Source organism: Rhinoderma darwinii, chromosome 7, assembly GCF_050947455.1.
Source record: "Rhinoderma darwinii isolate aRhiDar2 chromosome 7, aRhiDar2.hap1, whole genome shotgun sequence".
NCBI lineage: Eukaryota > Metazoa > Chordata > Amphibia > Anura > Rhinodermatidae > Rhinoderma > Rhinoderma darwinii.
This window is the reverse complement of record NC_134693.1, coordinates 28,791,136-28,805,204: the sequence shown is the minus strand read 5'-3', so window position 1 is coordinate 28,805,204 and position 14,069 is coordinate 28,791,136. Positions and strand designations below refer to the sequence as shown.

At 42.6% G+C, this 14,069-nt stretch overlaps 1 protein-coding gene across 2 annotated transcripts in view; it reads left to right on the top strand.

Annotated features, from left to right (window-relative positions):
* COP1 (COP1 E3 ubiquitin ligase) overlaps positions 1-14,069 on the top strand; it is a 177,742-nt gene that overhangs the window by 38,961 nt on the left and 124,712 nt on the right. For both annotated transcript variants that reach the window (XM_075833074.1, XM_075833072.1), the window contains 3 exons: positions 4,327-4,386; positions 5,637-5,713; positions 10,973-11,030. In XM_075833074.1, the coding sequence (XP_075689189.1) occupies positions 4,327-4,386; positions 5,637-5,713; positions 10,973-11,030 (195 nt within the window). The remainder of the gene's footprint in view (positions 1-4,326; positions 4,387-5,636; positions 5,714-10,972; positions 11,031-14,069) is intronic.

Genomic DNA, 14,069 nt, shown 5'->3' with positions numbered 1-14,069 from the left:
GAGGAATGAAGATATGACCCTTTTATGCTCATTAGCATACGGCCCGGGAACAATAAAAACTGAATACTAAAGACACAGCTACTTAGAAGATAATTATCGGTTATATAAAAATGATTTTTCACCCACTACCACCTGGTATTGCTGGTTTAATAGGTGAAATGCTGGTGACAGGTTCCCTTTAAAGAGGATGACCTATAGTTATGCTCCTGCTATGTGGTGTATTGGCAGTTGAGATGTAAATAAACATATGGTGATTATCCTGGGGTTTAGAGATGGAGGTTCACAATTCAGGACCATCATCTAGTAACTAGACCAGATACTGGCTTATAAGCTTCTCTCGCTGTGGAGGGCTCGGCACGTCGGTGCATTACATGGATGGTCCATTGATTTGGTGGCATTGTAGAGGAGATTGCTCACTTCCCACCTGTTTCTCCTCAGATTATAGCGGATCGCTGTGGGTGCCGTTATCATGATGGCTTACTGTCGGAGGACTCTAATAACAAAAAGGAAATGTCTAAATAGGACACCTGTAATTGAAGTGTAAAGTGTAATTGCTGCCCTTTACTAGCAAAAATGCACCAATATTAAAGCTGGGATGCAAAGACTCTATTCGTTGCCACTTTCCTTCCAGCTCATCAGCAACTAAAAGTATTTGCAACATAGACAAAATAGTCAACCTGCATTTTCCTAGGTCAGTCTGTCCTACTAACATAACGGGATCGATTGACATAATGGGCTTGTTTATCTGGAATTTTATGTGTTTGACTATGAGATCAGGTCACATTTCTCATCATGTCAATACCTCCAGTGTTGACTGCGTTCATCGGTCCAATGGTTTCGTTGACGAAGTTTGTGGTATAACTTTCTGATCTGGTCAAGAGATGCTAAACAGATGCTTGGTGTCTCTCATCCGTCAGAGTTACAGATTGCATAACGTAGCGCTTCCCCCGTTTCTTCTGTCCCCCTCCTTTTCTGCTTCATATATTTCTTATGTTTTGGTCAAGAATAATTAAAAACAAATGACCAAGTTGAAGTGATATTTATATTGGCAAGAAAATATCCTAAAGAAACTCCCTCTACACCCCTGGAGATAAACATTGTGCTGATGATATAACCTCTGTAGACCAAGCTCCTTGCTTTTTATTTATTTCATTTATTTTATACATTTTTTTTTTTTTTTGTTTTCTTTACAACTTTAGGAAACAGTCTTGCGTCTGTTTGGGGTTTCCAGTTTTGGCATTTAGGCCTCTTATCCCTTTCTAGAAAGATAGGACGGTATCCAGGATTTGTCCAGTTACTCACTTAACCCTTGGACGTCTATAGTATTATTTCATCCAAGAAACCCAGAGCGTGCGTATGATATGTTTTGGACGTATTTGACGTGTCACGGCCCAGAATTCCTATCCTTGTTTGAGTCACAAATGAGGTGAATGGGGTCATAGAGAATAAACATCCCAAGCATTTTGCTATGGGGCTCTGTAATTACTTAGCAAATAATCCTGTAATCTTGTGTTTGGCTTTTTTTGCGTTTACTTGCTGTTTTACGTCATCTACTTTCAATCAACATATTTGTTGGCTTATATATTTTATATTTTGTTGCACGCTAGACTAGACTTGTGTATAACTGCTAATGGGGTTGTCACATTGTGGTATCACTAAAAAAAAATGGCGGATCAGCGAAAATGAGACGTTGGTCAACCTCTTATTTATTGCAGATATTCTATACTGCATCAGGAGCTGTACACAGACTGTAACACTTACACTGTACGCAGTGGGACTCCCGATATCAGGCCGCGCACATTAGGGGACAACCAGCACATTGTCAAAATGACACTCGGCACTTTATACACAAAGGTGCCTTTTATGCAATTTTGCATCCGTAATGTTTCATAAAAAATTGCATAAAAATTAGTTTGGGGCTAAAAGTATGACCCAAGAAGAATTCGACACACAGCCCCTCCTAAAAATGAAAGATTAAACTGTGCAGAGTTGACACAAGCCATTTATGTCTATATCTACATGAAAGCATCTTAAAAAATTTGACTAGAGTTGCGGAGACTAAAAATATGGTTTTAAGCTAGAAATGTAAGAAAAAAAGTAGCGCATATGTCAAGTCCAGAAAACGTTGGCGAGGTCAGACCACGAATTATCGGATCTAGCTAAGTAAAGACAAAGCCGGGTCAAACACAGGAAGTCACATGGAACAACAAGAAAACTGTAGGAAACTCGTCACCAGGGTCGAAAAAACAAGCAAGGAATTGCAGGAGCAGCCCCTGTCCTCTCCTCTGGCCAAGTCTTGATCCTGCTCAGCCATTCAGAGCAGGGAACTTTGGCATTGCCCTAGCAATGGGATGCCACAGCCCCAGTTTCATGACATCAGAGGTCAGAGCTTATGAGCGACTTGCCGGGTACAAAGAGCTCCCTGCCAGGTCGAATGGAATCCCTGACATGCCATCTGTTAAGTAGATGGAGTGCCCCAGGGGACGGTCCTGCTGGGTCGCGATCCCCAACAGTGCTGGGTACGATTACTTGATGCCACGATACAGATGCTGGTGAATGTCCGAGTCGTGGAGTCAACAAATGTCCTGATAAGGGACAAAGGGTTAATAAGATCAGCAACTGCTCATTTTCTTACTCCTTTTCTGGGGGAAAAAAAAAAAAAAGCCTCCCAGATTGGTTTAGGGGGGTATTATTAACATGAACAAAAGTTGATTTCATGCCTACCGCAAAGGTAGTCTAAAGCCTTACAGAGACAGGAGGATCAGAGATCCTTCTCCTCTCCCTGCAGGCTGCGTCATTTCCCTCACTGCCCCTTCTTTGACAAACTGTGAGAAAAATTGGATGATCACAAAAGGTTTCTTCCCTGGGTTACTTAAGCACAATGTTTCTCAGCTCCAGTCTTCAAGACCCTCAACAGTTCATGTTTTGGGGACTTTTTAAAATGTTGTACACGTGCATTGATTAGTTTGACATTATCAGTTATTGCTAGATCTGTTCCCTATCACTTCGATCTTGGAATCATAACCTTTTGGAGTACCTGATGCCATGAAATGAAACCCTAGAACCTCTGTAGGACGTGTATTTTACTTAGCCTTTAAGGTATGTTCACACGATGAGAGGCATTTACGTGTGAAAAGACAGACTGTTAACAGCTGCCTCGTTTCACACGTAAATGCTCCTCCTCGGAATTTACGAGGCGTCTGAGACGCTCGTAAATCTTGAGCTGTGCTTCATTGAGTTCAATGAAGAACAGCTCAAATTACGTGGCAAAGAAGTGCCCTGCACTTCTTTGCCGAGGCAGTCCATTTACAGCTGTCAAACGACGACGCGTAAATTACAGGTCGTCTGCACAGTACGTCGGCAAACCCATTCAAATGAATGGGCAGATGTTTGCCGACGTATTGCAGCCCTATTTTCAGACGTAAAACGAGGCATAATACGCCTCGTTTACGTCTGAAAATAGGTCGTGTGAACCCAGCCTTATTATTAGGGTATGTTCACACGGCTTATTTTCGGCTATTTTTCAGGCCGTAAACGGCCGAAAAATCTGAGGCAGGACGCCTCCAAACATCTGCCCATTGATTTCAATGGGAAAACAGCATTCTTTTCCAACGGGTCACGGCCTGTGAAAAAGAAGTGCATGTCACTTAAAAACGCAGAGAAAAGCGCGACTTTGAATAAAAGAGCTGTTTTTCCTTGAAGAAAGCTCCGTATTTTAAGACGTTTTTGATTTTTTGTGTGCACATACTCAAATTCCAAAAATGAGACGACCCTTGGTAATTTCAAATGATTGTGAGAATTATGGAAGAAGCACGGTTTCCTGGCCAATGTGAATGTTCTTCTAGAGCAGTGTTTCTCAATATTTCACCCCCATCCCCTTACTCTAGCTAATTTAAATCCGAGTTCCCCACAAGGAACCATCACATATTACGCTGCACATTAAAAGCACAGCATGGCGTGTGCCCCCTAGTTCTACGTTCTTCAGGTTGGGAACCTAGGTCCTAAAATCAAGCCAACCTATCTCTGCATTGGAGTAAAATAAAAATTGGAAAAATACTTTTTAATATCTTATGTTCTTTTGTTCTTTTCTCGTAGTTCTTTTTTTTTTTTTTCTTCACGGAAATTTTTTTGAAAAATGAATTCTTACCAGTAGGGACACTTACCAATAGATACAGGATTTCATCAGTAATATTCTAATTGACCCTGTCCTCTGTAAGTCATACAGAACTCTTTGGTTTCAAGTACTTTATAAACTTGTGCATGACGAGGTGAAGCTCTAAAGTGTTTGTTTCTTGTCTCCTTCTTCTCTTTTTCGTGACCTCCCAGCAATTGGAGCAAATTCAGAAAGAACTGAGTGTGGTGGAGGAAGACATAAAGCGTGTAGAGGTGAGAGACTTCATTAGAGTTGTCTGCCGCTGGATGCTTTTGGCAATCGCTCCGCTAACATCTGGCTTAAAAAGCTTAGGTGGCTTTACATGCAGTGTCCTAAGCTGTTCTTCCAGCCGAAATGTGGAATATTATTTTTTTTATATTTTTTTTATATTATTGTGTAAAAACTTTCACCTAGTATCACAGTACTAATGTTTTTGGGATGTTCTCTAATCAGTAGTATTCTTTTTGTAATCCCTCCTGTAACGTTATAATTAAAGGGTTTCCCTCACTAGGAGTATGGAGTGCATATGGAGTAGACCATATCTGACCACTGAAACCCCCACACATGCTTAACCCCTTCATTCCTGTTTTTTTTTTTTTGTTTGTTTTTTTTTTTATTTCTGTAAAACACGGTTTTCATCCCAGCCCTGTTTGGAATTGTAACACTGGCCCATTCATTTGAATGCGTTGCATTTCTCAAACTATGACTTTGTACTGGTGGCAGAAAGTTAGTGCTAAGGCCCCCCCCCCCTCATTCTAGGCATCTGTGCGGGTGCCAGAGACTGGAACCACTCTGCTGAGAAATAAATTATTCCGGTGGGAAAATCTTTTAAAAGGTTTTTCAGTAATTTAGTATCGTCTTCACTCTGCTTGAGATTTATCAAAGTAGAAAATCAGTCCGGGAAAGGGAAATGACATTTTTGCTATGATCTACTCATAGTGCAGCAATTTGGGCAGGACCTTTCGTCTGTATATTTGTTTACCTAATTCTGATTCTCTGTAGAGAGAGATAGAAGGATGTCTTGGGGCTGTTCTGCATCCTGTGTAACAAGCGCTTCTGCATTTAGTTTTGGAGTCTCTCGCTATTACTCCTAGTTGGGGTGTATTCATATGAGCAGATGTTGCAGCGTCTTTTTGTTTTTTTTTTTTGCATCAATTATTGCTAACCTTGCAATTGATGTGAAAATGCTGCACTTTTACGTAACCATAGCAGGTTTTCCTTGGAGACCATTTAAGCAGCTTCTCTCGCAGCCTGCAGCAGGGATCTTGGGAGACATTACTACCACGTCTTAACATAGAATAAGAATCAGGTAAACCAATATATTGATCACAGGAACCGTACAAATAAAAAACGTCTCCATTTAACACAAGTGGTTTTCTCTGTTGAGTCCATAAGTTAAATGCGGGGATTTTTTTTTTTTTTTTTACAACCATTTATAATATTTTTGTTTGTAAAATGAAATGTATTTTTCTTTGTGTTGCAGGAGATGAGTGGTTTATATTCCCCCCGCAGTGAAGACAGCACTGTGCCACAGTTTGAAGCCCCTTCCCCATCACACAGGTAATATTCTATTTTCTTGTTCTCTTGTCCTCACTGAGTCGAGTAAGGCACTGATCACGTCTGCGTCAGATGCTCCTTTTGGAGCCTCGGTCACAGATTCCGGTCAATTTGAAGGGAAAATAGCAATGCATGCAACACCTTTTTTTTTTTTTTTTTTCCTGTCAAAACGATGGACACCCTGTCAGAACCCTCTATAACTCAATGGGGTCTGTTGGGCTTCACCGTTGTCAGTTCTTCAATGTATCAGGCACTGTGTCGTGGCTTCCATTATCAATGGAAGCTACGACGCCGATGTGAACAGAGCCTTTGGGTGCTTTTATACCGGCCAAAATTTTGGCCTAAAAAACGAGTGCCATTCAATGAGAGAGTTCGTTGATCGGCACCAGTTTTCTTCCTGCTCAAGGAGCGATGATCAGTAATGTATGTGGATGAGCGATCATTACTACGATCGCTTGTTCCCATGCATTTCCATCATGTCAGCAGCACGTCTCGCTGTTTACACAGGGAGATGTACCGCCAATAACGATAATATTTTGTGCAGCATAAACGAGCAGATCAGCCGATGGACGAGCGTGCGTTTGTTCATCTTCTGGTCATTGCCCTGTTTACACAGAGCAATGAGCGGGAACGTATGAACGCTTGTTTGCTTGATCATTATCCCCTGTAAAAGGGCCTTAAGTTATAGGTTTCCTCATCGCAATCTGTTTGTCTTTGGCTCTAATTTGACTAGCGTAAATTTGCTTCTTTCCAATGACAAGTATTTCCGTGCTAGATTAGATTGTGCTGGGATTGAACCCTACAATGGAAGGGGAGAATCGGAGAAAAGCTAATTGTTCAAAGGTTTGATAAAATGATGATCTAAATGAATTTAAACAGTATATTAGACAAATGCTTAAAGAGAACCTTTCACCTGCCCAAACATGTGCAGCATGTAATAGGTACTGCTGAACAAACCTTGTCTCAGTTAAAAAAATAAAATGGGGCATGTAATTGGCATGGTGTTACTTATCGCTGTGACACTGTCCAATTCGCTACGGACAGTGTCACAGCGGCTTGTGCTGTCTCTCGCGAGATCACACCGTCTTTCCTTCACTGTCTGACAAGAGCTGGAGAGAGGAGAGCGTGCATGCACGCCCAGCTCTGCCGCCACCGAACAGAGGAGGACAAGAATGTGAATTCTTCTTTTTCTGTTCTGTGGCGGTGGAGTGTGGTCGTCAGCGGCGTTTGAGCTGTGCGGGCACATGCTCTCACTCATCAGCTCTCCGCAGACAAGGATGACAAGACTGATCTCGCGAGAGAGATCACACAGCACAGACCACTCTCACACCGTCCGTAGCTGATTGGACCGTGTCGCGGCGATAAGTAACACGCCCCCATGCCATTTACACGCCCTGTTGATCGTTCAGGGGCACCGATATCTAAATAACGGAAGAGGATACAAAGAAATTTAAAGTGAGACAAGGTTTGTGCAGCCCTGCATATTACATGGTGCGCTCAGCTGCACATGTATGGGCAGGTGACAGGTTCTCTTTAATCATCAATTGCCTAATAAATTACAAGCACCCCTTGCGTGTGCCCCATTTATAACCTGCTGGGTGTTGAAGGCTTTCCCTGTGACTGTTCTCCGAAGTTGTCAACAGGCACAGACTATTTTTTTGATGTTAGTAGTCTTCAGCAATCCCCTAACCATTAGTGGGAGTCCACAGGTAGCGGTAGAAATCACGCTGACATGCGATCTTACTGCAGATCGGCACCGTTTTCAAATTGATTGTGAATGGCCGCACGGTTTTTTAAGTAATGTTTTCATTTGAAACCGCGCTGATTTTCTGTAAAACCGCATTTTGGCATGGTTTTCGACTGTCGGTGCCGCACTGTGGACTACCTCTTATGATTGCTGTTTATGGAAGAAAGCAGCCATGTTTTTTTAACCCTGAACAACCCCTTTAAGTTACACTTCTACTGTGTCTTAACATCCGCCTTTATTTGTGAATCCAGTATCTTGTATCCTGGGAGGGGCAGTTCAACCTCACCTGAAATACAGGAGTCGTCTCTAGTTCTAGTCTCTGGTGAAACAACTCTTGAATCAACGCAGGAACTTGCATTTTGACGATAGAACCAGTTGTCCCTCCCGGTCCTCCCGTGTGTACAGAATAGCGAGCCTCTGCCAGATAAATTAATATATCAAAGCATTAAATCAATCAGCCGAAATATCCTGTGTTTTTGTCTTTGTTACAAGTCTTAAAAGCAGGATTGCTTCTCCGATATGTCCATGTCCAGGGCTGATGGAGAACTCCTGAAAGGCGGCGTGTGATTTACACACACAGGATGCAGCTTTATAAATGGCACTTGCTGCCACCTCTGTAAATAAGTAGGCATTGTGCTATTAGATGTTTCTTCTATGGATAAGCAATCTTTACTAGCAGCCCACAGTATTTTAAGGAAAATTAGACTTTCAATCTGCCTTGAGATCTTTCATCATTTTTTCTGCTTTCCTGCTTGTAGCTATTCTGTAATCCATCTCTCTTTCTATTTAATTTGGTTCAAGGGCCAGTCAGTATGTTCCTGTGATTTATGTTGGGTTAAGGGACACTAAACCTAAGGTCTGTCTTCGCTATGCAGTTACTTACAATATATTGTTACCTGTTAGCAGCCAATTTGCTGAATTGTTCCTGCTACTGTGACATTTTGGAAATGCCATGCTTTAAAGTGAGTCGGTCACCAGGAAGTTAGAGTATCTGTTAAAGTGCGATGGTTGGGCATTGCTTCTCTAAGGTAAACGTGTCAACAGGTGTGCCTATTCATTATATTTATCCCGTGGTGGACCTGTGACATGAAACTGTCTTCCACAACCTCACCTTTGTAGCAGAGTTCGGCTGTTCATCACACCGTTCTAAGCCTCATGGACTGCTGTTTCTGTTACAGTTAATGACTGTGTTTAAACCTACATATGAAAATTATGATCGTTATCACCTGTTTGGTATATTTAGTTAATAATACACCTGACTATAATCCTACAAATTCCATGACTCTGCAAGTGTACCTAGAAGAATTTATGCTGTTTTGAAGGCAAAGGGTGGTCACACCAAATATTGATTTGATTTAGATTTCTCTTCTGATCATTCACTTTGTATTTTAAGTGATAAAAAAACAACCTATTAAGGCTGGATTCCCACAGTGCAGATTTGCTGCAGATGTGGCATGTTTTCTTTTTTTTTTAGCCAAAACGAGAGTTGTATCCAGGAGAGGAGACCTATAAAGCCTTACTTTATATATTTCTTCTGTTTAGGCTCCATTCCTGGTTTTGGCTAAAAAAAAACACATGTAAAATCTGCCCCAACCTAACACTTCTATTTTTTAAAGTATTCTTACTTTGCAGCATTCTTCCACAACTACAGCGCATATAGTATATAGGTACTTTTGGGTTACAATTTAGTACGTTTACCTAAGAGCATTTGATAGATGCTCGAAGGCCTCATGCACATGAACGTAAAAACGCCCGTAATTATGGGCCCATAGACTTCTATTGTCCACGGGTACCTTCCCGTATGCTTACGGGAAGGTGCCCGTGCCATTGAAAAATATAGAACATGTCCTATTTCGGGCCGTAATAACGGCATGGGCAGCCCATAGAAGTCTATGGGGCTCCCGTAATTGCGGGTGGCTATGTGTGTGCACCCTTAATTACGGGAGCGTTGCTAGGCGACGTCAGGGGATAGTCGCTGTCCAGGGTGCTGAAAGAGTCAACTGATCGGCAGTAACTCAGCACCAGGGACAGTGACTTCCGCTGGAGTTAATAGTATTAAAAGTTAACTTACCCAGAACTCTTCTACTTCTTCCTCCAGTCTGGCCTCCCGGGGTGACGTTTCATCCCATGTGACCACTGCAGCCAATCACAGGCTGCAGCGGTCACATGGACTGCAGCGTCATCCAGGGAGGTCGGACTGGATGTCAAGAGAGGGACGCGTCACCAAGACAACGGCCCAGGGTACGTATGAACTTTTCTTTTTACTTTCAAACGCTGCGGAAAGGGCTGCCCCTTCTCTCTATCCTAATAGAGAGAAGGGGCTGCCTATTAGTGCAGAGAAAACGGGTCCGTAAATACGGGTGGAATACTGGTGACACCGGCCCCGTATTTACGTGCACGGGTCCGTAAATACTGGTGGAATACGGGTCGAATACGTGTGACAATGGACCTGTATTTACGGGAGGAAAAACAATACGTTCGGGTGCATGGGGCCTAAGGCCTCATGCACACGACCGTAGTGTTTTTCTGGTCCGCAAATTCCAGGACCGTGTTCCGTGAAATGTCATCCGCAGTTCATCCGTATGTAATCCGCAAAATGCGGATGAAAAAAAAAAAGCCTAGGTAAAACAGGATGACGACAGAACTCATTCCCGCTCGTCGCCTAGCAACACTTCCGCAAATCCGCAAACTGCGGATGACACACGGAGGTGTATCCGCAATTTCCACGGGCCCATTGACTTCTATTGGCATGTCCGCATCTAATTTGCGGCAAGTAATAAGACATGTCCTGAGTTTCTGCGGCACGGATGTGCGGACATGCGGAGACCCGTGAAAACACGGATAGTGTGTATGGGCCCATAGAAATGAATGGGTCCGCAATTCTCCCGTGGATTTTTGGGGGAATTGCGGACGCAAAAACACGGTCGTGTGCATGAGGCCTAACTTAAAGGGTCTGGCGTGGTCACAGACTCCCTTTGTCACGGCCAACTTGTAGTGATTGGCCATGCGATTATGTGAGCCGCATGTTATTAGGGCTGTTTTTTTTTTTTTTAACTCTGGATGTACCTTTATTCACTGACAGAAAGCATTTAAAAATGGAAAGGAATTCAAAAATAAGAGCGTGTTCACACAGGATTTAGGTGAAGCTGAAAAAAACGGTAAAAAAAATCTGCTAAATTTGGTTGCAGATTTTAAAGTGGAAGCTGTTGTGGATACTGTTTTTGCCGTTTCCAATGCAAAAAAAACAACGTACAAGAGCTAGTTGGCTGTATTTTTTCAACTTCCCATTGCTTTCAGGTTGTTTTTCAGCAAGCTGAAAAATCAGTGCCGTGTGTACGGCGCTGATTCCCATTGAAAGCAAGGGGAGACCAAATCGAGGCGTCTTCCACGCTGATTCAGGCACTGTGTTGGAATGAGTGTGTGGAAAATGTTGGTTGACCCTAGCCTTTTCTAAGGCAGAGGTTTTCGTTCTAATATGATTCAGCTTTATCTACATAATACGTTTTTTCTTGCAGTAGCATAATCGACTCAACAGAATACAGTCAACCTCCTGGATTCAGTGGGAATTCCCAAGTACGTATTCCAAAGTAAAATGTATTTAATCCAGATTTGAGAGTCAAGAATTTCTAATAGTTCAGCACTTGTATTTTGCATAGAACTTCAAGATAATCTGAAATCCCAAAAGACCAACACCTTACAATCCTCTAAGTATGTCCACATTTGTCGAATTTGCCGTATTTACTAGAGGATTTGCGGCAGAAATCGGAGGTTGAAACTCTGATTTCTGCTGCGGATGTGCAGTTTGATGTGACACGAATTCATGCTGAATCTGCGGAAATAAGTAACTCGACTTCGTGCGTTCAGGATTTGATACCGATTTCGGCATGGAATTTTCAGAAAAATCGGCATAATCTTTTAATAATCCGCCTCCCATTCAAGTCAATGGGAAATCCGTGACACCGTTCATACATTTAGGAGATTTTAAAGAGGCTCTGTCACCAGATTTTGCAACCCCTATCTGCTATTGCAGCAGATCGGCGCTGCAATGTAGATTACAGTAACGTTTTTATTTTTAAAAAACGAGCATTTTTGGCCAAGTTATGACCATTTTTGTATTTATGCAAATGAGGCTTGCAAAAGTACAACTGGGCGTGTTGAAAAGTAAAAGTACAACTGGGCGTGTATTATGTGCGTACATCGGGGCGTGTTTACTACTTTTACTAGCTGGGCTTTCTGATGAGAAGTATCATCCACTTCTCTTCACAACGCCCAGCTTCTGGCAGTGCAGACACAGCGTGTTCTCGAGAGATCACGCTGTGACGTCACTTCCCCAGGTCCTGCATCCTGTCAGACGAGCCGGCACCAGAGGCTACAGATGATTCTGCAGCAGCATCGGCGTTTGCAGGTAAATCGATGTAGCTACTTACCTGCAAACGCTGATGCTGCTGCAGAATCAACTGAAGCCTCTGGTGCCGACACGATGCAGGACCTGTGAGTGACGTCACAGATCTGCACTGCCAGAAGCTGGGCGTTGTGAAGAGAAGTGGAAGATACTTCTCATCAGAACACCCAGCTAGTAAAAGTAGTAAAAACGCCCCGATGTACGCACATAATACACGCCCAGTTGTACTTTTACTTTTCAACACGCCCAGTTGTACTTTTGCAAGCCTCATTTGCATAAATACAAAAATGGCCATAACTTGGCCAAAAATGCTCGTTTTTTAAAAATAAAAACGTTACTGTAATCTACATTGCAGCGCCGATCTGCTGCAATAGCAGATAGGGGCTGCAAAATCTGGTGACAGAGCCTCTTTAATATATTCGCTTATTACGCACGTAATCCCTCCATTCAGATTAGCCTCATTAATTGGGGCTAATGCAAGTACAGATCCTTGGCATATCAAACTGCACATCCTCTAGTAAATAAATGTGTTGGAGTTGCCATGGTCAAATCTGACACGTGTGAACATACCCTTAGTATTTTCTTTGTTGCTGTGTCCATGTAGGGTCTTTACTCTTAAAGGCTATGTACACCTTTTGAAAGGGATTTTTTTTTTGTTATAAACCAGTCAGTCCCGCGGACCTGACTGGAACAGGATTTAGCGAATGATACAGCTGCTTTGTACAGACAATACAGAGCATCTGTATCTCAAAAAGTCAAACTTTTTTTAAAATAAAAAAATAAAAAAGGTCACACTGATTGACCTTTTTATTTAAAAAAAATAAATGTCCCTTTCAAAGGTGTTCATAGTCTAAGGCCTCATGCACACGACCGTAAAAACTCCCGTTATTACGGGTCGTAATCACGACCCGTAATAACGGGCTCATAGACTTCTATTGGCGACGGGTGCCTTCCCGTTTTCTCACGGGAAGGTGCCCGTGCCGTTGAAAAAGATAGAACATGTCCTATTTCTGGCCGTAATAACGGCACGGACAGTCCATAGAAGTCTATGGAGCTCTCGTAATGACGGGTGGCTACATGTGTGCACCCGTCATTACGGCAGCGTTGCTAAGCGACGTCAGTAAATAGTCACTGTCCAGGGAGCTGAAAGAGTTAACTGATCGGCAGTAACTCTTTCAGCACCCTGGACAGTGACTACCGATCAGTATAAACCTGTAAAAACTAAAAATAAAAGACGTTCATACTTACCGGCAACTTCCTGCTTCCTCCAGTCCGGTCTCCCGCCCGTTGCCTTGGTGACGCGTCCCTCTCGACATCCGGCCCGACGTCCTGGATGACGTTTCAGGCCATGTGATCGCTGCAGCCAATCACAGGTCAATCACAGGCTGCAGCGGTCACATGGACTGCCGCGTCATCCAGGGATGTCGGGCTGGATGTGAAGAGAGGGACGCGTCACCAAGACAACGGCCGGGTAAGTATGAATTTCTTTAACTTTTATTACAGAAAAGGCTGTCCCTTCTCTCTATCCTGCACTGATAGAGAGAAGGGGCTGCCGATTAGTGCAGTGCTATTTTGCCGCCAAAAACGTGCTCGTAAATACGGGTGGAATACGTGTGACACCGGACCCATATTTACGAGCACGGGTTCGTAAATACTGGTGCAAAACGGGTGGAATACGTGTGACACCGGACCCGTATTTACGCCAGTATTTACGGGTGGGAAAAAATACGGTCGTGTGCATGAGGCCTAACAGTTTACTTTTTCTATGACGGTCTGGTTTTTGCTTTTTCAATGGTAGTAACCGGAGTCTTTCCAGTTAGTCAGTGAGCGGCACTTCTTCTACAAGCTTTTCTGCTTTCAAATGTTTAATGCTAATATTTGATCATGAGTAACAAAGCTCCAAATAGTCAGAATTTCCCTGCGGTTTTCTTTTCTCTTTTGATTATTTATTTTATTTTATTTGTTGTGGTATTTGCTGCCTGCAGGTGGTGTTGCTGCCTGTTCATAGCAATATTCGTTTCTACATGCATATTTCTTATATGGACTTAAATGGAATGTGACAGCAGAAACTGTTTTTAAATCAAGTTTTCATGATAAGCATCTAATTTTGGGTGATTTTATTTATCTTCATTATTTTTTACATTTTCTATGTCTTTATATTGAAAAATAATGCTAAAATCTTGTCAGTTTTTACTCTGGCCACGAAGCCT